Source organism: Dermacentor silvarum, chromosome 10 (genome assembly GCF_013339745.2).
Source record: "Dermacentor silvarum isolate Dsil-2018 chromosome 10, BIME_Dsil_1.4, whole genome shotgun sequence".
NCBI classification, from domain to species: Eukaryota; Metazoa; Arthropoda; class Arachnida; order Ixodida; family Ixodidae; genus Dermacentor; species Dermacentor silvarum.
The window spans coordinates 24,297,620-24,322,153 of record NC_051163.1 but is presented as its reverse complement, the minus strand read 5'-3'; the positions used below and the strand labels follow the sequence as shown (position 1 = coordinate 24,322,153).

General features: G+C 45.3%; 1 protein-coding gene across 1 annotated transcript in view; it reads left to right on the top strand.

Annotated features, from left to right (window-relative positions):
* Window positions 1-198: 198 nt before the first annotated feature.
* The window catches only part of LOC119466419 (uncharacterized), a 46,593-nt gene continuing 22,257 nt past the window's right edge, over window positions 199-24,534 (top strand). The window contains exons 1-14 of the mRNA XM_037726932.2: window positions 199-315; window positions 2,903-3,011; window positions 4,393-4,469; window positions 6,192-6,324; window positions 7,222-7,370; window positions 9,602-9,701; window positions 13,640-13,764; window positions 15,668-15,814; window positions 17,146-17,263; window positions 18,904-19,070; window positions 19,550-19,657; window positions 20,296-20,382; window positions 21,878-22,010; window positions 23,948-24,060. Of these exons, the coding sequence (XP_037582860.1) occupies window positions 298-315; window positions 2,903-3,011; window positions 4,393-4,469; window positions 6,192-6,324; window positions 7,222-7,370; window positions 9,602-9,701; window positions 13,640-13,764; window positions 15,668-15,814; window positions 17,146-17,263; window positions 18,904-19,070; window positions 19,550-19,657; window positions 20,296-20,382; window positions 21,878-22,010; window positions 23,948-24,060 (1,584 nt within the window). The 5' untranslated portion in view covers window positions 199-297. The remainder of the gene's footprint in view (window positions 316-2,902; window positions 3,012-4,392; window positions 4,470-6,191; window positions 6,325-7,221; window positions 7,371-9,601; window positions 9,702-13,639; window positions 13,765-15,667; window positions 15,815-17,145; window positions 17,264-18,903; window positions 19,071-19,549; window positions 19,658-20,295; window positions 20,383-21,877; window positions 22,011-23,947; window positions 24,061-24,534) is intronic.

Sequence of the window (24,534 nt, the reverse complement as noted above, 5' to 3'; positions counted from 1 at the left end):
CAAGCTTTCATTCAGTCTCATCTCATCGATAACAGAACTTGCTTTCTATGCCCCCCCCCCCCCCCCCTCTAATCTGACGTTTCATTGTCTAATCAACTGCACTCATTGTTTCACACGCCAAAGCTTTCCTCTTTCCCTGGAGTGATGCGATCAGCTATCATGGGAAACCTGCACGTTATCTTCGTCAGAACAATCGAAATGAAAACCTCGTCCGCCGCGTTTTCAGTAGCGAAGGCCGGTGGGGCGTAGCTTGGCCTCTAAGGGAAGCCGCAAGCTGGATACTCTCGCTCGCTGTCGATGAGACCGATGAACATGGTGAGTTGATAGTTATGCGTTCTTGATTCGCGTTACCAGCGCAAATACAAACGGGACGTACCCGCCGCCTGCAAAAGTTTTGGGAACACGGGAACCGTCTAAAATCTAAATTTCATCGCTACCTGCAGACACATGCCCTCGAACCGAAAAGTGAAGTCGATACTACTCCGTACAGTCATCACATTCCTGACATACATTTCAGACTCTGCGGTGAAGTGGCGAGAAAACCTAGCTTGTTCTCATTTTCCGTGCTCCGAGAACTTGTGAGGTCGGCTGTACGCAGAGAGAAGACGCAGACGCCACGAACGCTGGACTAAAACTGAAATATATAACTAACACAGAGCTGTGCGTAAAGCAGGAACCATAAAACACGGCGTTATTACCGCGCATGCGCACCACTCATACTCACGAGATACTCCAGCTCTTTCTTTGTGATGCAAGCAGAAACGGTGCTCACACAGTTTTATCACCTCCATTTTTTTTTATGCTGAATGTCTCGAAGGTTCTAGTCCGATAGGTTTTGATTTAAGCCTGTATGTAGGACACGCATGTCATCAACAAAGCTGGCTATACAGTGACACCTTCGACAGCGATCAGCAAGGTGTAGCTGGTACTGCTGCTGCCCCCAACAATCGCATCACCCTCCACGAAATTTACCCCATACCATCATCAATGTAATCGCAAACTGCAATGCAATTACTGTTTGAACAGCCCAATCTCGTAAGCAAGGCCGGCCTGATTAAGATTACTGTTGTGTACGAATCAAATTACTTACTGTACGGTAAAGTAGGCGAGACAAAATCCATCGCCCGCCGCGGTGACTTATAGTGGCTATGGAGTTCCGCTGCTGAGCCCGAGGTCACGGGTTCGATTCCGGCTATCGTAGTACAATGAAAACGAAATACAAAATTGCTCGCGTACCCTGCATTTACGTCAAATTATCCACCCACCTATGGCGTCTAGTTCATGGATTGCTTTGGAATGCTAAACCCGATAATTTGATATGTTTTAGACTACGTCCCCCCCTTTTTTTTTCTGTCCCGTTCGCAATCTTAAGCGCTGCTGAGCGGGTCGCGGGATCAAACCCCGGCAGCGGCGGCCGCATTTCGAAGGAGGCGAAATGCGAAAAACGCCCATGTGCTTGCCTTGTAGTGCACGTTAAAGAACCCCAGGTGGTCAAAATTAATCCGGAGCCCTCCACTACGGCGTGCCTCATAATCAGAACTGGTTTTGGGGCGTAAAACCCCAGAAAGAAGAAGAAGCTATACACAACAGTAATTGTACATCAACTGTAGCTCAGATGAAATGTTCTAAAAAACGTTCAAAACCAGGTTCACGTTCTAAAACCACGTGATGTTAGTGCGTTCGTTTTTAACCTGTTTCTTTGATTTTTGTTTATTCAATTCCGTTTTTGGATGCAGTCGTCAGCTGCTGGGGATCCGATTGAGCGGTAAGATAGCCTCGGCTGCAATTAACCACTTTTAGGGTCATCTAGGTTTCATCCTTCCAATGCAACGTTGTAGATTGCCCTGTACGATGAACAAGGTGGAAACACCATTTTGCAGGTGTTTGAATCTTGATAATTTGCGCATTCTCCTGATAATTTGTGTGCCACACTTACACAGACTAACCAAGCAGTTTGTTCAAGTCAACAATATGCCTGAACAAAAAAAAAAAACATATCAGAGAGCTTAGTGTACAGCTTCGGGCCTTAACGTGCGGCTGCAACTTGTTCGGACAACAAAACAGCATAATCTAGACGAAGTTCTCTACATTTATCTTAATTCTGCGCTTGTCAAACGAATTAACTTAGCTGGAAGTGAGAACGTGAAAAAGCGCAGAAGACTCATCAAGTGGTTTACCATCTGGGTTCATGCTTTTCAAAACAGAAATCATGGCAGACACTCGATAAATGTGTGAAATCTGCGCAACTCTATTCAAAGGTGTTGGAGACTGCATTGAGAGCGAGTCAAGATGACAGGATGACGCTTTGCACATGTTTCAAATGAGTCATCATAATTACAGAGCTACTAACGAGTATCTGTTTATTGTGCAGTCAGTCATGCTGTATTTCATCATAAGCAAAGTTGAATCTCTGACTCAGTGCGCATGCGCAAGATAATTATTGCCTGCAAGCACTAACAGTCATGAGAACTTACGCCGACGGACCGCGACATATTGAACGTCTCGAACATGAGGCAAAAAAAAAAGAAAAAGGAATGCAAAGTGCTCAAATATAAAAATTACATGGAAATAAGTAATAACGCCGTACAGAAGCTCGGACTGCAACGAAAACAAGGATTGTGAAGCAGACGCGACAGATGGGTGACAGAAGAAGCAATAAACGTTTCGTGAAGTTAGCTTTAGGCTTTCAACAAATAAATTTGCTTGTTCTTTTAAACACTTGATTAAAACGCCTTCATCAATTAAAGTGATTACCAACGAGGTTTATGAAGTGCACAACTCGATAAGCTCATTTTTGGGCACCGTACTTATAACGAAGTCGATCATGTGATTCAACACCATGTCGAACATTCGCCACAGAAGGAATCCAACTCATCGCTGATCCATAACCTTCTGTTCGCAGGCCATGAAGCACTTCTTGGTCGTCGCCGCCCTGTTGGTGCTTGCGGTACTTGTTATTCTACCAACCTGCCAGGCTGACTGCGACGCAAAGCCAAAGAAGAAAGTCAAACGTACGTAGCGACTGTCGCGTCCTTCAGCCTGAGCCCCAAAATCAGGCATCTTTAGTGTATGACGAATATCTATAGCCTGGAACCAATCTTGACGAGTGAAGTATAAAATAATCGAAGTTTACTCACACGGGCGAAGCACTGAGAGCGATAGCAGTGCCTGTTCTGAGTGCACCCACGCGCTCCCTATCACGTGACCGAGGATCCGACCACGCTTGCGAAACATGTTACTCACGCGACCGCGGATTACACAGCCTCCAGGATCAGCCCAGTTTTGATTACATCATCCACGAGATCGGCCCGGTTAACATTTACGCTGTCTCGGGCTTAGTATGGGAATGACCGAGAACCCGATGTGTTCTGGTTCTAGATGAAGTAACAATCGTATTCCAATTGTATTCCTTCTCGCGTTTCGCCATCGGTCAGAGTGACATTCCGCCTACTTTGTTAACGGGATTGGCCATCCGTGATTGGTACATGATCAGAAAGGAATAGAATCGGGCGAAAGGAATCACTACGTCACATATTTCGGTCCGGGGCCGAAATTTAGTAGTGCTATGTCTTCTGCCCGAGTTCATGCTACTCGTATCATCCACCATTCATTCATGGCTGGCTGGCTGGCTGGCTGATCCCGTTGATAACGTGCGGAGGGACCGATGGGAGAGAGAGAAAAAGAAATAGCATAAGAAAAGGCACCACTACAAAATCGCGGCCCCGGACTCTGTAATAAATATAGCCATGTTGTCGAATCCCGCAATGTTGGCGTTTCGTGCCAGTCAGAGGGCGCAGCCGGCAAGTGCGAGCCAATCACATATGAAAATGACAAATTGGCTACTTCGACAACATGGCGGAATGCGACAGTATCGAGGCTAACATCCCCGAGCACTTTCTCGTGTATTCTCGTTAATTCTCGCAGATTTCACATAAATTGCCTTAATGTCACGAATATCGCGCCCCAACGCTTTAGGACGAGAAGAAATGACGTTGATAGAAAATAACTCCGATGTACCTTAATATTGAATGTGCAGCATTTAGGTCCCAAGATAAATGTAAGGCAGGTGTTATTTTCTGTTACAGGCTTGTTTTTGGTCAACAGGTTACGTTCTTCTGTAAAACTAACGTTGAGAGAGAGAGAAACAAGCTTTAATGATATGCTGAAGCTGTAATTATCCTGGCTGTTCGCCAGACATGCTTCTCCAGGTGCTGGGTGATGATTATGATAATATACAGTGATAAACACTTAACAGCACATGCCAACTTTGAGAGACTTCCCAACTAGTGCCTACGAGTCTAGGTCGATTTTTTTTTTCTTTATTTTTTTTAATTATTCAGATCTCGAAGCATTCTTTTTGCCCTCCTTTCTTTTCTATCATTCTTTTTTCAGCCAAGCCTTTTCCAAACCTTATGAAAAATTACAGAGGCGGATGGAAACTTACGGCGGAAATCAGCGATACCAGTGAGGTGAGATAATATTTTCCATTATATTACTTCTACTGATTTAAACTCTCATTATAAACGCTGCGCTCACACTAGCATCTTAACGGCTGCTCCGAAGTCTAAAACCGCATCCGACTTGTTTTCCGTGTATAGACTCTAAATCATGTAATGCCGAATAAGTGGAATCACGCGCGACTCTTTTACGTGGTTGGAATTTCAGGTCCCACTGAAACGACCGAACTACTCAGGAACCTAAAGCGTTATTACCACAGATCTCAAACGTCACTACACTGTAAACAAATTCACGCCCTTAGGGGTGCTTTTTATCTATAACTCACGCCAGTAGCGCACCCAGGATCTCTGCCAGGGGGAGGCTGACAGCTGGCCAATATCATCTAAACAGCACTAATTTCGATTTCTTCGCGGGAAATTGTCAAAAAAATGCGCTTTTTGCGAGTGTGCAGACAATTGCGCGTCTTACATCTTAGTTGCAGCACTCAAATGCGTAAGGAAAGAAAAGTGGTTAAACAAAAGAGGGGGTTAAGTGGGCCTCAGGGGAGGGGGGGGGGGGGGGCTTTACAACCCCCGAATCCCCCCCCCCCTCCCCCGTCGGTTTGCCACTGACTCACGCCAGTACATCATTAAGGGTGCAAGTGTGAGAGTTATAGATTAATTTGCACCCTTATGGACCCTTGAGGGTGCAAAACGGTTTACAATGTAAGATTAAATGGTTAAATGAAAAATGAGACATCCACCCAATCGTAGCAATCGCTACAAAGGAAACCCGTAAGGGTTCCTCTGAAGGAAAGTCTCGCAGTTGAAGAAAAATTCGGCCTTGTCCGGGACTCGAACCCGGCACCACCACCTTTCCGGGGCAGCCGCTCTACCATCAGCGCTAACCAGGCGGCAAGCCGATGGCAGGGCGAAGTCGAATTTATCAACAACTCGAAGCAAAGGCAAGAGTTAGGCGTATTAGTCTACACCGTAAAAGAATTTACACTCATAAAATTGAGTAATTGTGTAAATCGGTGTATACCACTCACTCTTACACCTTTTTTTTGGGTGTAACTGCGTGAGTTATAAGCCAATTTATACCCTTATTCACTACGGGGGTAAATTATTTTTACAATGCGTAATGAGGGGATACCATGTTAATTTTGGACCACCTGGGGTTCTTTAATCTGCACCTAATTCTAAGAACACGAGTTTTCTTTTTTTTCTCTCTCTTTCTTTCCTTTTTTTGCATTTCGGCCCCATTGAAATGAGGCCATCGTGGCAGGTCTCGAACCCTCGACCTCGAGCTCAACAGCGCAATGTTATGACCACAAGGATTACCACGGCGGGTCTCGGGTTTTTTTTTTTTTTTTTCGTCTTTTTTGGTGGAATGGGGGGGGGGGGGGGGGAGGATATGGTAGAACCCTCCTTCTCCTCTTGTTCCATCGAGTGCTGAATTGATTCAGTTTTCGGCAGCACGGTCATGTGCGTCAGTGGGGTCCGGGTACCACGAGACCACCACATAATTTTTTGGTGACGTCAATAGTCTCCAATTTTTTTTTCACGATGGTGCGTTGGCAGTTTGTGCGCGTTTCAAACTGGTCGCACTAAAACGTTCCCTTTATAATTATTTGCGGCACTATCGTGTCATTTCTGCGCGATAGCGTAGTTTTGTATGGCAGTGTTCTTTAAACACTTACTTATTTCGTAACGTCAGCACCAACTGTTTCCTTTTTTTTTATCTTTCCGCAGAATACGACGTTTTACCTGATCGAGTATTACGACACGAAAGCGCAGGAGGGATTTCTCAGGTTCAAGCAAGACGGCGGAGACGACATCAACCTCTACTACATTGCGCGCACCAGGGAACTGTTCGTCTACCGGAGTAAGCGACGGCGAAACTGTAGCAGTACCTTTATATCTAATTTCACCGCGATGGATACTTGCATTCAGCCTCAAAGTTTCATATACCATGTGTCGCAGCTAACGCGGGCCAAGCTGTTAAAAAAAAAAATAGTGGGACTAATGGGGTCTTGTTAGCACTCACCTTTCTCACTCTGGTGATTTTTTTCTGTTATCATTCATTAGCTAATTAGTCCAAATTAATTGCCTACAGTTTTATTTGCTTGCATAAATGCGTAAGGTCCAATGTCAAATTCACATAAAAATACATTATGTTCAACGGTTTCCAGCTCGTTACACTTTCTCTAGTTACCTTTTTTCGCGTTTTCTGCGTTTCCGCATTTTTACACTATGAAGAGCTGTTAATTAAAAGCACAAATGGAGTATTAGAAGCAAAGAAATAGTTTGTTCTAATGCACAGGGCTCTTCAGAGAGTGCGAATCATCGCTGTACAGCCAGTAAAGTATGGCTACCTAAGTGACGTAGCCTTCTCCACAACGCAAGTTCTCATGTTTTACGTCTATACAATGCCCACGGGTGACAATTTACCACTATTTTACTTCCATTTTATGTTTATTTGGGTGCAGTTGACGTTCTGAAGTATTAGAAAAGTATTCGAAATGATATTCGCATTTACAAATAATGACTATTCGACTTGAAGACCGAATCGAATAGGATGCTACTCGATTAGTTATTCGAAAGTTTCGAATATTCGCACACCCCTACAATTCTTATGTTCAGGCGAATTGTTCCGTTTATTGTGATTGCTGGAAATTGCTGGAATCTTGCCTTGTCCTTCCTTTACAGGAACCACTCTCATTTTCTTGAAGGAAATAAATCGCGCTGTCAATGTTTTTTTTTTTGTTTTTTTTCGTTGCAGAACGCACGTGTCAAGTCGTGGACGTTCAGAATCCCCCAGAACCAGTCAAAGCGCTCATGTTTGAATGGAGCACCAAACGTCAAAACTTCACCATTCTGGGACCTTCTGCACTTTTCGCCATGGCCTGGGCAAGCCGGGGAAAGGGATTGGTAGGTCACTCAATGCTGTCACCTAAGTTATTGCTTGTACAATATAAAGAAACGCAATTTTTTTTCTTTTTCATGTGTGTGAAAAAAATGTTCTAAAAGCCAGGGGAACTCATACTTCAACGTGTTTTTATCACTGGCTTTACTCAACAATAAAATATAACAAAAACATAGACGTTTCGCCACCTATGCGGGTGGCATCGTCATGTACAGAAATGGCGAGAAATGGGAAAATACATCCTATTTATGTATGATACGGCCGTAAATATCCGGCAGGGGGCCACGGTTAGAATTGCATGCAGATCGATTGCGACGGATGAACCATGATTCCACAAATTTTCTTCGGCCCCATCGGTGTTCCCGTGCTAACGTGGCTAGCCATGCTAACGTGCTAACCGACACAAAAAAGAGAGATAATATCAACACAAAAAAAAGGTAAATATAGGTAGGAAACTGCAACCGCAGAGTTCCCATAAAGTTCAATTTGACGCACGGTATGTCAAAACGCAGACTTTGCACAGGAAGTAACGTGATTTAAGATCATAGAACAATTACTCGCAGTTCACTTGTATTTCGAGGAAGCTCAGTCTACCATACAATATATACAAACTTTCACCACAGGTTATTGTTCACAAAGTCGGTGGCTAATCTCTTTCATTTCTTTTATTTCATTTTTACTTTTCCTACTTTTTTGGTGCGTGTAAGCCATGGTGCGCCACTTAATTATCTTCTAATTTCTTGTTATAATTTAACAACCGTATAAAGACTGCTTTGGAGTTGTGGGCCATGTCTCTGTTATGGTGTTGTTGTATAATGAACCCCACTTCCGTTGCTGAATGAGGTGGCTTAACCACTCAAAAGTTTGTCGTGCCTTTAGATATGTGCCAATCCAATCATTTCATGAGAATTTATACTAAATAAACTGCACGAGAAATGCAGTTTGCTTTTCAAACGCACAGCCAATGAATAATGCCATAATACCATGCACGCGAGGCAAACGCAAATTAAACTTCAATTTCGTTATGAGATCAGTTTTGAGATTTTCCATTTGTTCTCAGTAACATGCATTAGAACAATGTTCATGGTACACTTATACTGTAGTCACACTTCCGATCACTGTCCTCTGCAAGCATCGCTAAGGAAATTGTCCCTGCCATTTAATGGCTTGTAAGGTTACTGTGCATGAAATTCTTCGCAGCAATGGATGCCCTTTCGGAAGAGCAACGTACACTATCACGAAAAGTCAATGGTGACGTAAACTAAAGTCAACGGAATGTGATGCAAGAATTGTGTTTACCACGACACAAAGAAAATCTTTTTCTCATAGGCGTCACAGGGGTCAGAATTCAGCTGTGTGCGCCGAAGTGTAGTTGCGACACTTACGTGCATTTTACTTATGTGCTCCTGTGTTTCCCTGTATTTTCCGTTTTTATTTTCGTTTTTTGCAAAAGAGACTGCATGAAAGAATAGTCCATGCCTTTCTTTCAATAATGAATGTATTCTGGCATGTTTTTTTTTAAATATTTTTAGTGTTCAGGTAGATTTCTGGTTCCTCCTACTGTATGCCTCGTGAAGGGGGAAGGGGGGGGGGGGGGCGAACCTCTGCAAAGTGAATTAATTTTTACTCTTAGTTCGGCCTTTCCTCCATTGAACACGGAAAAAAATTCAAACGATTCAATTCAATACTAAGGCAGCCAGCAGAGTAACGTCCAAACATCCAAGAACACGAAACTAAGCAAGAACGTAAACAAGAGCTAAACTAACGGGTGAGTTTTATAGCTGACGAACCGACATTCATAGGCAGGGAATATCGGTGCGGTGAGCATCACAAGCGCAAAGACTGTGGTATGACACGTATGGCATAACATCCGTGTCATACCATACCTGTCATAGACGATGACAGTAACAGTCTAGACTGTCGTCATCTAGACTGCCATTCCAAACCATATTGATGCTGCTCCTTTTCATGCTTACCACGCCCATATTCTTTGGCTATATATGCTGATTTGTCAGCAATAAAACTCAGCTGTCAGATCAGCATCATCGGTGTCACTTTTACGTTTTTGTGTTCCTAAATTTGCTCTTTGTACGTTGCCACCTTAGCATATCGAACGAATCAGCCCATCTACTCGCGCTGTAGCGGACCAGCCGGACTTACTAACAACATAATTACATTTCTAAGGCGAAGATCAGTTAGCGTCATCAATCCATGGGAGATTGTCACTTCCTTTCAGTACTACCAAGGTCCAGCTGAGCCCATCCGTGGAATCAAAAGCCAGCAGTGGGCGCTCTGCTACCCCGAAGACAGCGAGCCAACGCGACTCTGGTTTGCCGGTACCATGCGTTCATTACTTATATGGGCCTTGAGCATGTACCGACATTGAAAATTGTAGCCCGTAGCATCGCTTTATTGGGCGAACTTTTGTGATCTTATTTTTAATTTATTACTTCTATCACTTATTATTCCCTTCAGCCCTTTCCCCAGAACAGGGTAGCCAGCCGTTATTTACAATGACTAACCTCCCTGTCTTTCCTTCCCTTTCTCCCCCTCTCTCTCTAAATCTCACCAGCTAAGTTCAGTAACTAAGTTCAGTAACTAAGTTCAGTAATTAAGTTCAGTAATTAAGTTCAGTAATTAAGTTCAGTAATTAAGTTCAGTAACTAAGTTCAGTAACTAAGTTCAGTAACTAAGTTCAGTAGCTGACTCATTTTCTTGTAGTGCTAGTGTCCGTGCATCCCTCACTTTCTTGGCCTTGTCGATTGTGCGTGCTGAAATCTACAAACTCATACGTACCGACTCGTTCGACATTTCGTTCTACTTCAGGTAGCTGACCTGCAAATCGCGTTTTCTTCCTCCAAGACCACACCGTGACGGCGACGACCAGAGAAATTGTAGACAACAGCGACCTCATATCACAAATTAGTGCTGTATTGTCGAATGTAGCCTCTTGAGCAAAGTTAACAAATTCTTCCTGCGGGTTTTAAGCTTCATTTTTGCATTAGCCAGCAAAAATATACACCAATGTTTTTAGTTCGGGTTGTTGTTCAGGCATATGAGCACGTCGCCTCTAACTACAATTAACGGTGACTGTTCCATAAAGCGACCGCCAATCGCCGTTCGATAGATACTTGTGTATATTGGGTAATCATATATAAGTTTTACAGAATTAAAAAAATCACCTGTGACAGCATAATTCTTGTCGTTGAGCTGGACCATTCGAAGAGGCGGACAATAGCAGGAGAAATTAAAACACATATTAAACTAATTAACAGAAATGACTAATTAACTTCCTGATTACTTTAGGCACATGCTGAAATTTACGAATTATAGCCGGTGAGCTTGCAAAATCTATCCACTTGAAATGAATTTCCAGGATAACACCAGTTTCGAGATATTTCGCAAAGTGTGGGAGGAAATACATGGGCGTTCCAGATATTCTTGTGCTTCAAAGCATAAAAGAGCATTTTGTTAGAGAGATAAGTCGAACAGCGGTGCATTTTTACGGAGAGTTTCAGGGGGCATAACTCTAAACTGGTGTCATCCTGTAATTTCATTCCAAGTTGATGCGCCTCCCAAGCTCACCGGCTACAATTCGTAAATTTCAATAAGCGCCGTAAAGGAATTTAAATAAGAAGTTTATTAGTGAATTTTTGTTAATTTGTTCCTCGCGCAAGTAATGTCCACCTCTCTGAATAATACAGCTCATACTAGAATTACGTCATGTGCGACAGGCGATTTTTATTTAAGATACCACAATACTTAAAAATTACCACCCTGTCTGTTACCTTTGCTCACGGCAATACTGTCTGACGCACAATAAAAGTGAATCGGGATGAAAGCACGCTTTACTAGGGCCTAACGACTCGGAACACTTCATGTATGGCGACCTAATTAACTGGTACGCTGTGACCCATTCTGGCTTCAATGTGCGTCACCAAGTATCTCACACAAATCGCCTCTTGCTTACTTTAGGTGATCACCAGTGGGTGAACAAGAGAGAAAACAGAAAGAGACAGAGAAATGAGATTGGAAAGGCAGGGAGGTTAACCGGGAGAGAGGCTTGTGGTTTGCTACCCTACAATTGGGAAGAGGTAATGGAAAGAAGGGCGCAAAAGGAAAGCAAACACACCAAAAAAAGAGAGGAGGGTGGGGAACGCCAGGCAGCATAAGCATAGAATTATCTCTAAATGGAAGCCTCAACCTGGAGACAATGTTTCGAAGAGGGATTTTGTCTTCGTCAGGGTCACTTGTTGCCACAAGTCCCCTTATCGAAGCGTGGGCTCCCCACTGAGTCTTGACTTGTTAGCTCGTTGCTAGCCGTTTCAAAGTCTCAATCCTCGTTTAGGGTAAACGTGTTGTTTTGTAAAACGAAAACTATACAGAAAATTACTTCAGAACGCAGACCTCCCAGAGCTCGTCCTGTGTGGTCTAATTGTCCCGTTACGTAGTCGTTTTCTGTATCGTTTTTTTTTTCGTTTTTTCTTGTGTGTTGACGCGGCGTGTTTATTCGAAGCAATGTAGCAATCAAACCTCGTTATAACGAATCAGATCATAACAAACAGATATAACGAAGCAATTCTAATTTTTCGTGAAATTCCCCATAGGTGCCCATGGATTGAAATGCTCGTTTTAACGAAGTGAAAGTTATCTGTAAATGAATATAGCAAACCTTCTTAATCATTGATAATGAACAGTCAGCACTTCGCAGCAGAAAAAGCTGCAGCAGATCCAACGAGTTGGAATCTACATTCAGCAAAGCTTTGTGTGTGTGCATAGAGTCGAAACACGAGTACACGCACGCACGCACGCACGCGCACACACACACACACACACACACACACACACACACACACACACACACACACACACACACACACACACACACACACACACACACACACACACAAGCGCGGACGCACAGAAATTATACCGAGCCTTTTGTTAAGCGTTGTTGCCGACTACAAGCTAGTACAACGGACGCCTTGAACGCATTATGGTTTCAGAGGCAGCGTGTGCATACGTACGTAGCGCAATCGAATCCATTCTGTCCGCCAGAAGCGTTTACTTCCTCATTACTGTGCAGCCGCGGATGCGCAAAGACGAGCTTTCTGGTTCTTTTTTTTCACACTGCCGGCACCGCGCATGCGCACGGATGCGCGGCGACCAGAGCCATCTGGTGGTAATGTAAGGAACCCAGTGGCGGTGACGCGCGCCTCCTCCACTGTGATTGGTTGCCCCATTCGGCGACATAACAGCCACGCAGCTCCCACCGTCACGAAAACCCGGGATGTACGCAAAGAAAAGCTTCACTTTAAAACCACTGATTTTATATCTGCGAAGCCTTCTCGGGGGACGCAGCTTGTGTGTTAACAGCGCCTACACGATATTTCAGTGTGTGTTTATGGCGGAAAAGTAAAATGACACGTGCGCTTACTATTTTTTTAACGCAGTCGTTCGGCAGTACGGCGTGCTGTTGCATCGTCTTCGGCTTACCTCGTGTTAACTACCCCCTTCACCCCAACAGCCACCGATGCTGGCCGCAATTGCAAACAATCGTTCTAACGAAGTACTGGGTATAACGAAGCAATTACGTCTTCCCCTTCAACTTCGCTATAGCGAGGTTCTAAAACAAATTGCCCCGATTTGCCACTTTACTAGCAATAATTTCCTAGCAATAGGAAACTAGCAATAAGAAAGCAATAATAGCAATTACTAGCAATAAGAAAGCCGAAAAAGGCGAAGTGCTCAGAGGAAAACTCTGAGCACTTCGTCTTTTTCGGCTTTCTTCTCTAGCGCCACGCATAGGAAAATTTTCTCGAAATTCCTCCTCCTCCTCCTCCTGCAACATCGCGTCCTCCTCTCTCGAAATTTCAAACGGGCTCAGACGTTGCCTTGCACTCTCCGCATGCACGATGCGGTCGTCGCTACTTACGTTGCTTGCTACAGCGTTGCCATCTAGTAAAGCTTTCTGTTATTCATTTCGAAAAGCTTTTTGCGCAATACGCATTTTTATCACCCCATTTTCCAACCGTCGTGGTGCATTAGCGGCTGTGACGTAGAGCTGCTAAGCACGAGGTTGCGGAATCGAATCCAAGCCACATTTCGCTGGGGCCGAAAAATGCAAAAAGACGCCCGTACGCCGCGCATTGGGTGCACGTTAAAGATCTCCCCCGGGTGGTCAAAAATTTATTTCGGTACTCATAATCAGATCGTGTGGGTTTGACACGTAAACTCCCCCAGAATTTAATTTAACTTTGTCCCCGTTTTCCAGACGACAACTGGGACATGGGTTACGGCACCATGAGGTCGCTGCCACTCAGGATCACCTCGGGATCGCAAACGGTCGACGTCATGATGGTGCAGCCTTATTACGACGACGAAGACAACGTCCTGCAGGCAAGCGCTTTCCTTACTGCCGATGTTAAACGGGAGAACTTCGCTGTTTGATCGATGATTGACACTCGTTTATGAACATTAAATGGCAGAAGGGAGTTTAAAGCTTTGACGAAGACCAGCACAGCGCAGTGTGGAGACTTGCTCAGAGAGCCCGTTGACATTGCTACTAAACTAAGATCATAAAAGAAAAAAAAAATTGACGTCCACCCAACTGTACAGCTCGAAGCTACCAAGTAAATTCATGCGGGTTTCCCAGAAAGACATCTTCGCAGTTGAAGACAAAAAACTCTTCCCAATTCGGGATTAGAAACCGGGACCAACGCCTTACACGGGCTGACGCTCTACCATTAGAACTAGCTTAGAACTTAGATCACACGTTTTAATGACTGATTTATCCAGAGCTGTTATGACTGGTTATCCAGAGCAAACCAGTACTGGTTTTTCTGTAGCAGCAGAAAATTGTAGAACAGATGTGGACGTCTGTTCGTCCACGTCTGTTCATCCGCGTCCACGTCTGTTCGTTCTTTTCTGTGTCTGTGTTCTACAATTTTCTGCTGCTACAAACCTATATAACTCTCCATTCAAAATTTATCAGGAACCCCCTCTATACGGCTTCCATCATAACCAACTTGTGCACATTTCGGGACATAACTCCCCCCCCCGCACAAAACACACAGCACTAGCGCGACGAGAGCACTGTTGCAGTTTTTTAGGACAACAGACTTGGGCAAGTGGTTGTAGCCTGAACTGATGTTTATAGCGCTACAAGTGTTACTGTGCTGTGAGGTGACAATATGCAGTTGTGGTGACCGACTGTGGTTGTGTATCTGTGCTCCCTTTCTTTTTCTCTCTCTCCTTTCTTGTCACTTTACCTCCCCATGTCCTCTCTCCCCAGCGTGGGGTAGCAAACCGGACCTTAATTCCCCTCTGGTTAACCTCCCTCCCTTTCCCTTTTCTTCTCTGGCTCTCTCTTACTTACACACTGCGTTCTTCCAAAGTGCTTATTTCTCACTACAACCCAAACGGAGCCTTTCTCTTGTGAGAGAGACATAAAGGGAAATGAAGACGCTAGCAAGAAGGTCAGCCAAGGTAAGAAATCACTGGCTGCCCTCTACTGGGGTAAAAGTGTCAAGGAATTCCGCGAACAGTCGCCTACATTCCCTGGCTCCTGAACTAAGCAGTTCTACCTACCTAGCAAGATCTACGTACGACTGGGCAGGTCTACCTACCGCCTGGGCGGCCGGTAGATCTTCCAGTCAGGAAGATATACCTACCAAGGCGTGAAGAAACTCTATTGCACCGGCTGGTGGCTTGGTGTCGCCTTTTGCCAAGTCATACTCGTTCGCAATTTACACGGGCCGGACGCCCTACCTGCGACACTTGCGGTTGTGAAGTAACAATCTCACATCGTTTTGTGCATCTGCCGACGTTATAGTACGGAGGGGCAGGTGCTGCGTACCGCGTTAGAGGCACTTGACAGCCCGGCCACTGTCAGAGCAAAAAAAAAAAAAAAAAATACCTGGACAGTGGTCACAACGGATGTATGCTGTAAAGGCCAGAGCCATAGCGCTAGTTCACTTCCCGTGATCTACGGGCCTGCGAGATAGACCATGCTAGTGAGGTGTGCAACTTCAATTTTGTGCGCCGATTTCCGTTTCGATACTCATCTTCCTCCCTTCATATCTCTTTAAATCCATTTTCGTTTTCTCCCCGTGCAGGGCAGCAAACCGGACTTTTCTCTGGTTAACCTCCCTGTCGTTCTCTCTCTCTCTCTTTCTCTGTAAGCCACACAAAATTTGGTTCCTCGGCATTTGAAAGCACATACTGCAGTGCTTCCTCAGCAACGTGTGGTTCACTCTAGCCATCACCTAATATCACCGTTTACAATGAACTTTTTTTTTAGATCCCCTCAGGTAAAGGGTGCAAACGTCTGGCCAATGATCTACCGGCTCCGCCCAATTTTTCAAACCTGGACCTCGAATTTCACGTCGAAATGGCCTTCTCGAATCCCACGGCGCTGGGCTTTGCGCACTACCTGTCCCACCTGGAAGTAAGTAGTGACGTCATTCGCGCCCTTGGTACTCGACCACAACTACGTAGGAGTGTGCGAATATTACTTTCCCAAGACTAAATCGAATATGTAGGTAACAGTGCCAGAAGCCTAGTCGAATTGAATATGGAATGGGTTTTTTTTTCGAATAGTTTTTGGAATAATGAGCAGGCCGTTTTCACCAGTATTATAAAGCGATATTCACAGCCTTGTATTAATAACGTTAACAAGTTTTAGCAAGTTTCGGTCATTACATTGCATGTTATGAAGCCTTGCTTATTGAAAGCACAAATGAAGCATTAGTAACAAATATGTAGTTTGTGTGCATACCCAGGATTCTTCGGAGAGTTCGAATGATTCCAGCTTAGAAGAAAAAAGTGCGACTCCCTGAGTGACGTAGCCATTTTCCACTACGTATTTTCTCATATTTTATATTGCCTACTATGACTTTGGAAATGAAATGTATCGCGCTTTTGCTCCATTGTTTGATTCCGCACAGTCGCCGATTCTGAAATACTCGAAAAACTATTCGAAAAACATATTCGTATTTACGAATTGTGCCTATTTGATTCGAAGTCTAAATCGAATAGGAGAATATTCGATTTCTTATCCGAAAGTTTCGAATATTCGCACACTCTTAGACCGACAACCTAAAAAAAAAAATTTTGCACGAGCTCGAAACCGCACTGCGTCAATTCTGTGGGCCTCCACGCTACAGCACATAGTACCACTACGACGCTGGTATTGAAAGAAGTTCGCCTCCGCTGTGACGTCACTAAATGAACGAACTGTATTCCCTGATGCATCCAGATAAATTTTCTTTTAGTTGGACAGCGATGTATTTGCCATTGCATATTTCGGTTGTCATCGACTTTATAGTAGCGACTGATAACGCTTGTCCTAAGTGATGGTAGCACCTGTCACGACAATATTGATGATCTGTTTGCGCCTGGAAAAAAATACTTATATAATAAATAAGGAGGACGCGGGACATTTTTCATATTGCAACGGTTATGGTAAGCCCGGAGAATCTCTTCAAGGATGGCATCATGTAGACGAATTTCCACGGCAACGGAGTGGATCCTCAGTAGCAGTCCCCTTGCTATCTAAAAGCCTAGCAGTGCGTACGTTTTGCGGTTTCGAGGAGGAGTATCTTTTCCAGTAACTTACGATTCCATCTGTAATGCGGAATAATTCCCGCGGAGACATATAACGCAAGCCAAGCTGAGCTATGAGAATGTATAAAAGTACCATTTCTGCCGCGAAACGTTTCGATAATATTGATAATGATGTGTAACAGAATGTCTGAAGCTCAGTTCCTTATCTCTAAGGTGATTCGCAGCGATAGGGACGGTCTGCTCAGCGTCACCGGTGTAGACTGGCAGTCGGCCAGTACAGACGAGCACGCCCCCATTGTCACCATGCAAAAGATCTACGATTACGCCAACGGTAAGTGAGAGTGGACTGATCGAAAAAAAAAGTTGCAATGTCACCTTTCTGCGATGGAGTGACGTTTATAGATGGCTTGCACTGACGTCATTGTAGCCGCCATGTTGGTGCACCAACATGGTGATAAGCTCGGTCCGTAACGTCACGTGAAAGCTTTCAATAAGATGGCTTGCACTTAAGCGCTCGTAGTCGCCATGTTGGTGCACCGACACAGTGATAAGGTGGGTACGTGACGTCACGTGAAAGCTATCAATACCTGGCCCAATATTGTGCTCAGTAAGTCTTTCATTCTTTATCAATGCTCAAAATTGTTGCGACGGGCACCGGCGGACATCAAAGTGACTAGGGGAGTAAAGCCTTAACAAATGTTTTTTTTTTTCTTTTTTTAACTATGTATATCCAACTCACATCGTGGAACCTAATTTGAAGTGGAGCTTTCGTGAAGCCTTTAAATGTATGTCAAAAGGGCGTTTAACTGAGCTAGTTGGTTGATTCTTCGAGGTTTGTAGCAGCAGAAAATTGTAGAACAGATGTGGACGTCTGTTCGTCCACGTCTGTTCGTTCTTTTCTGTGTCTGTGTTCTACAATTTTCTGCTGCTACAAACCTCGAAGTTCAAATGAAGCGCTATAAATTCAGATAGCTTCATTCCTACGTTTTTGGCGTAATGGGATACTGGTTCTCGCGCATGCGCTCTCGTGCACACCCTTGCTGCGCAATGTGACACACGGGGGTGATCATCTCAAAGAGCTATAGTTGGTGTGGTACGATAGAAACGATAGAAGCATACGTGCGATTGTGGCCTAATGGTTAGAACATCGGGCTGCTATGCTGGAGGACAGCGGTTCGATCTCACCAATGTGCACGTAATTCGATTTTCATTCAAGTGTGACCTACTATGCAAGACAGCAGCAGCACCCCAACTGCCATGTTCAAAGAAAGTCCTGAGGGGGTTCGCACAGATGGCTTCGCCTTAAAAGCCGCTGGGGTTGTTGCGGTTTAGTTGTCAACCTTTTTACAAACAAAACATTCGACAAGGAACATTTAAAGCTGCTTAGGTGTGGGAATGCGAAAGCATTATAGCGTTTGTAGGCCTCGGAACGTCATGCATATGCTCATTTTATACACTCATGACGTGGCGCCACCTCCTCCCCATTGGCGGCGCCGTCACGTGTCCAATGACACACGCTATAGACCACGCCTTTAGTCAACCAGATGGCTCTGACTTGAGGTGTGCAATGACGCATGCACTAGGCACACCTTTAGTCAGCCAGAACCATGAAGTCGTCGGGAAAGCGGGTTCGTCTTGCACCCCGGAGGCCCGGGTTCGATTCCCACCCAGGCCGACATGTACCAAGTTTTCGTTTCAAAGCCACTAATTTACGTTGTTTTCAGGAACCTCCCCGAGAGATTTGACGTCAATCCGAGCATTTCTGACGTGTTTTTACTCTTTGGGCCGTCGGCCATTTTTGATACCACCTTTCGGTCACGCCGACGCCAACAGATTTTCGCGTAATGGGGCATGTAATGCTTTCGCATTAAACCTAAGTCGAAAAGTCGGCGCAGTTAGTAGCCAGGACTTGAGCCAGGTGCTGCACAGTGCGCGTTATATCACTTGTGCCGCAAGAACTGAAACTCGCAGGTCACGTCTACAACTACGTCGACAGCGGCGGCTTGGTCGGGTGCGAAGTGCAAGCGCGAGACGACGTGGCACCCGCCATCGAGTTTCCGGACAGAAATCAGGTCAACATGTTGGACACGATACTGCCCACCTACGACATCCTGAGTAATGCGAGCTACCTCGGCATCGTGAGTAATATCCAGTAAGGTGGAAATGGTGTACAGTCCGATGACCTAGCTAGCCGCCAGGCCTATAGTGTATGTGTATAGTCCTTTCACGAAATAGAAACATGAAACTTTTCAATACGTTGTCATTCTTGCGATAGCACGTATGAAGTGATTTATTGATTGATTCGATCTTAATTTTATTCTTAGAAATCTGAAAAAAGTACATTAGAAAGAAGAAGAGAGGCTGTTAAAAGATAACTATGCAATGATCAGCATCAAGTTATTAGAAACAGCTGTAATCACAAAATATCCAACTATTATCAATAGAATAAATATGATTGATTGATTGATTGATTTCTTGCTTGCTTGCTTGATCGATTGATTGCTTGCTTGCTTAATCAATCGATTGATTGATTGATTGATTGATTGATTGATTGATTGATTGATTGATTGATTGATTGATTGATTGATTGCTTGATTGATTGATTGATTGAGAGCAGCAAAAGGTCCGTGGAATGCCTGTGCACACCTTCGAGCTGGTGACCGCGGCAATGCCAGGGGGACACGTCAACCTCACCCACGCAGTGATCACCTACAGCTTCCTTGTGGTAAGCGGACATGCCGACGTGAGTTTTGATCTTGCGGCCGACTCAACTGGCGGCCAGTATGTGCTAGGCCAAGACGCTAAACATTATAAATTGCTCGCACACATACACATGTGCCATTTCATGGGCTCATGTGTGTGTACTCATGACATTCTCAGCTTCGAGGTGGCTTGAAACACCTCGTGCCCCCGTGTCGCAGTGCTCCGTATTTTTTTTTCGTACATATATAGTTCAGCATCAGGATACACTGAACGCTGTCTCAACTCAACGACTTCGCGTTCAACAAACGCTTCATGTCGGCCGGCTTTAACGCACGTGATGGCATACACATACATGAGGCCACGGATTCCGTTCTTCATTGTCTTTCACGCGCGACATGTTGACCCTGAAAAAGTACGTATTCGAGTCATCAGAAACCTAGCCGTCGTTGCTAAAACATTGAGTGCACGCCGTGGTCTCCGTATAGGCGCGAGTCTGCTTGCTTCCAGAGAGCTCACGCTGAAAAGTCAGCGCGTCATTTCACTCCGCGGGAGATTGAAGAATGACGAAATGAGGCGCGGATCTTGTGGTGCGGTGCCGTATTGGTATTACTCGATACTGATCCTTTCTCTCTTTTTCTACTCTTCCACATGTCTCCGCAGGAGGACGAATTTATGGACACCTCGGTCAACCAAAGGAACCTCCCTGTTCGAGTGGCCATGTACGCCTACGTGAGCGACGATGCCGAGGTTCGCGGTTGTGTTTATGGGGCCTCCATTTTGTTGTTGTTGTTGTTGTCGTCGTTAACCTCCTCCTCCACCTTCTTCTTGGAGCGGCCAATTGGAGCGACGTGGGCTGCGCGCGCGTTTTAATGCGCCAGCATTAGTGTCACAGTTGAAAAAGCAAGTGCATATATATATATATATATATATATATATATATATATATATATATATATATATAGTGCAACTGACGGTTGGTCAGCAGTCGGCCACCTCCTTAGCGCAGTCAAGCTAAGTCATATCCACGCCTTCCCTTACGACAAGCTGCCTCGATAATAGCGAAAGACACGGGCAGTTCGTAAAATGCAAACTTTCGGTTTCTTCTCGCATGTTCTTTAAAGCGAAAGCCTTGAATGCCTCGTCATACGGTGGCCTTGAAAAACGCGGCGTGCGGTATAGAAAGTCATGTGAGCTCGCCTCGCGCAGACACGCGCTCGTGCCACTGCTCTCGCGTTCGTCGTCGTCCTCTTCCACAGCTGGCTACGATGCCGCTCACCATGCCAAGAAAGGCAAAGTTAATTACTACAGAGTTAATTCAGACACTCCGACCCTTCGGTGGGAGTCGAAACTTCGAGCTTATGTGGGAGTGGAACCCACGGCCTTTGGTGTTAAGGCACGGTTAATTAATATAGAGTTAATTAAGGCACTCGAACCCTCGACCTTTGGTGTTTATTAGGTCGAAGTTAATTAAGGCGCAGTTAATTAAGGTAGCGTCAATTAAGACACTCAAACCCACGACCTTAGGTGGGAGAAAACAAGTAATAAGAAGTAACTTGATTAAATTACTTGACATTCTCATTCGAATGAGAATGTCAAGTAATTTAATTAATGTCGCTTGAGCGCGCAGGCTTACGGCCTTCAACCTCTTTGGCGTATGCTAAAGTGATTGTCAATGTTGTTGTTTTTTTCTTTATTTCTTCACGCCAACCGTGCTTCTACTTCTTCCACCGTAGCGAGTAGTGCGAGTAAGCTCACCTATATTTTGCGTAATAAAAAAAAAAAAAAACCATAAGTACCTACGTAAAACCTGAACACAAATTTTGGCTCATAGGGATCTCCGGAGCGCGTCGATCTACTAAAAGCGCGTTATATACAGCGCTTTCTTCGAGTTACTTGATTTTCTCTGATTAAGCGATTCGCTATGTGTCACTGGATGTGTGCCCATTCTTGGTTGATCCTCCGGAATGGATATGTTCCACTGTGACACAAAGCCCTCGAATGTATTGACATGCGCGTTTGCCAATACGACACAAGGGACATAGAAGTTGTCACGCCTTTGCGGTGCGTAAGCAAAATTTATTGCAAGAAATTACGCTTCGCATAGGACGAAAGCAAACACGATTGTGGGCATCGCCGTTAATTGTACCTCGTTTATTTAACCGCCTCACTAAGCGTCGCCTCCCACAGACTCCATCACGCGCGTTGGATCAGCATAATTTTCATTTCACGTTTCTTTGTGCAGCCGCACTTCTACTTCTTCGCAAACATCCACGACATCACGACGGAGATGAGGGACCTGAACAAGAAGCTGAGCGTCAAGAACTGCTACAACGAGAACGACTCCGAGTACACATGGGTTCAGCTCGGCTTCCCGGGTAATCCACTTACATTACGCGTAGCCTCCGAGATACAGGCGGTGCGCGGTGCCACGGAGGACATGCTTCACGTGTATTGGCCGTGAGATTAAACCGTGGGTGTCAGCATTAAGTGAGTTTTTTTAATGAATCTCATAATAGATGACATTACGAATGCCATTATCCGTACGCCTACTCCTCCCCTCCCGTATGCCACCCTGTTTTTGCAGCGACAGCAGTTAAAAGCTCGGAACTGTGGTTGTAGTTTCCTTCAGACCTTTCCGCTAAGCCGACGGTCTACGTCGTCATTATCGTGTCGTCGGGTAACCTCCTTATCTTATCTTAAGCTTCACCCTTGCCATGTGGTGAATAAAAACGAAACTATGGCCGCCAGCACCACCGGAATTACCACTCACGTCTCTGCGATGATGCGCATTTGGTAGCTGGACGCGCTGACCAGCGCACTGTTGCGTTTCTTTTTTATTCTTTTGCGGTATTTATTACAATAAGTAAAAATGTATGTACAAAAATTAAACACAGTATTTAGAAGCACCAGACGGTCATATCCCATGGCTAGAAAGCGAGCGGCTGTATAAGTACACACAAAGAAAACTCAGATCATTCAAAGCAGTCATTCACCGCAATAGAGACTAGAAAAGAGAAGCTGAACGCCTAATCAAAAATAGATACCAGCCATGCTGGCAATTATGTCGATCATAAATATCCTTCAGGTGCATAATCACCTTACCGAAATGTAGTGTTCATATACCAGCGCTACGAACAAGGACGAAAGGAACACCATACGACAGAACAGGCGCTGTCATTTGTGGTCTCGTCGTCCACAGCACTGTTGTATGAACGCTGTCGAGATGAACCAACTCGTCCAAATCAAGGTAATGTTATTGAAACGTACTTTTCAGTAAACCACGCAGACTCTGAGAGCGGTGGCATCTGTCCATGTATTTCGGACACCACAACAGGCAATATCGTATATAGCGTACGAGGACGACGTTGCGCGTTGCCGCCCTGTCACGGTTCTCGGCGCTTGAGACAGACACGAACATAGACGAGAACAAGTAACACACATTTATAAACTGAAAGCAAGAGACAGGAGGCGAACAACCACAGTCATCGGAGGTCGCCAGGCAAGAGTGATCCTGACACCTTAGGGCATCGCAAGGAAGTCCTTGAGAAGATGGCAGTGTCTACCGTGAGAGCCTGCTGCTGAGCTTAAAATTGTTTTAATTGCGAATAGCCATTGTTGCCATTGTCAGACCAGTTTTCTTTTCGGCCATCTATCTAACTATCTAACCACAACATGTGGGCCGATCCCGAAGATAGTGAAGTCTAAAGCTGTGGGCTGATCCCCAATGTGATGCAGTCTAAAAGCGCGGGCTGTTCCAGCACCACCTAGATAGCGCAAGGCCTGTTCACTCCGGACCATGACGTCGTGCTATCTGGTCCGACAGCCTTAGAATCTAATGGGGACGCTCCCAAGTAAGCAACGGTTTTGACGCCACCTCATCCGTCACGCCAGGCTTTACAACGGAAATTCTGGGCATCGCAGCATGACGTCATAAAGCAGAGTGCACAGGCCTTGTGTCATCTAGGTGGCGTTGGCTGCGGTTCCCACGGGTATGTGACACATCTTCAAATGTACTTCCTTTGAAGACAACTCCGGTGTGTACCACTGGGAATGTGTCCCAGGGTCCACTAAAGTTGAGGATCCCGGCTGTTGTACCCGCCTCATTCGTGACGGTAGAAAGGGAAGAGGGAAGGGGACCTTAGGCGGGGAGTGTTAAAACTCCGCGGATAAAGACGTCTCTAAGAAGTAGTGTGCTCGTTTCCGTCACAGTATGTATGGTCAAAGCCGAAGGAATAGCTGAAGTTTGCTTATTTTCAACGTTTTTTCTTCTATCCTTATTCTTTTCACCATTTTTCGCCCTATCCACTTACAGTGGCCAAGAGGATGCCACTCATGATGGCGAACAGCGCCAACATCAAGCGGGGTTTCCTGGCGCAGTTGCAGCGTGTCACGAGGCTGTCACCTCTCAGGACACCAGACGTGCTGGTGCGTACTTCCGACTGTACGGCCTTACTCTACCTATTAAAAAAAACTGTGCAGCTCTGGTACTATAGTCGGGTACAACTATAGCAGGCCGCGGCATTTACTCCCCAAAGGCGGACGCACACGAGCCTCCACCAATGGGCTCGCAGTCTATAGTGACGTCATGAGCCGTACGGCCGGTGACCCCGCCGACGCAGAACATGGGAGCCCGCGCTTCCAATTGGGCCGAGTCGCGTCAGCTAGACTTTTTCTTTAGTCGCGGGGACTGCCGCGCTTCGGTCATTTGGGCGGGGCCTCTCCTGCCGTCTTAAGCTGTACCGGACTGTAGCGTGTAGCGACAAATGACAGCGCCGTTCATGAATTTCGAGCCCCAAAGTGTAGGTTAACGTTGACGTCACGCGCCGTCGGCATTTAAGGTTCCCGCTAGACGCGAGGACGGTGGTAATCTTGGTGCTCGTTCATAGCTTAGTAGTTGTG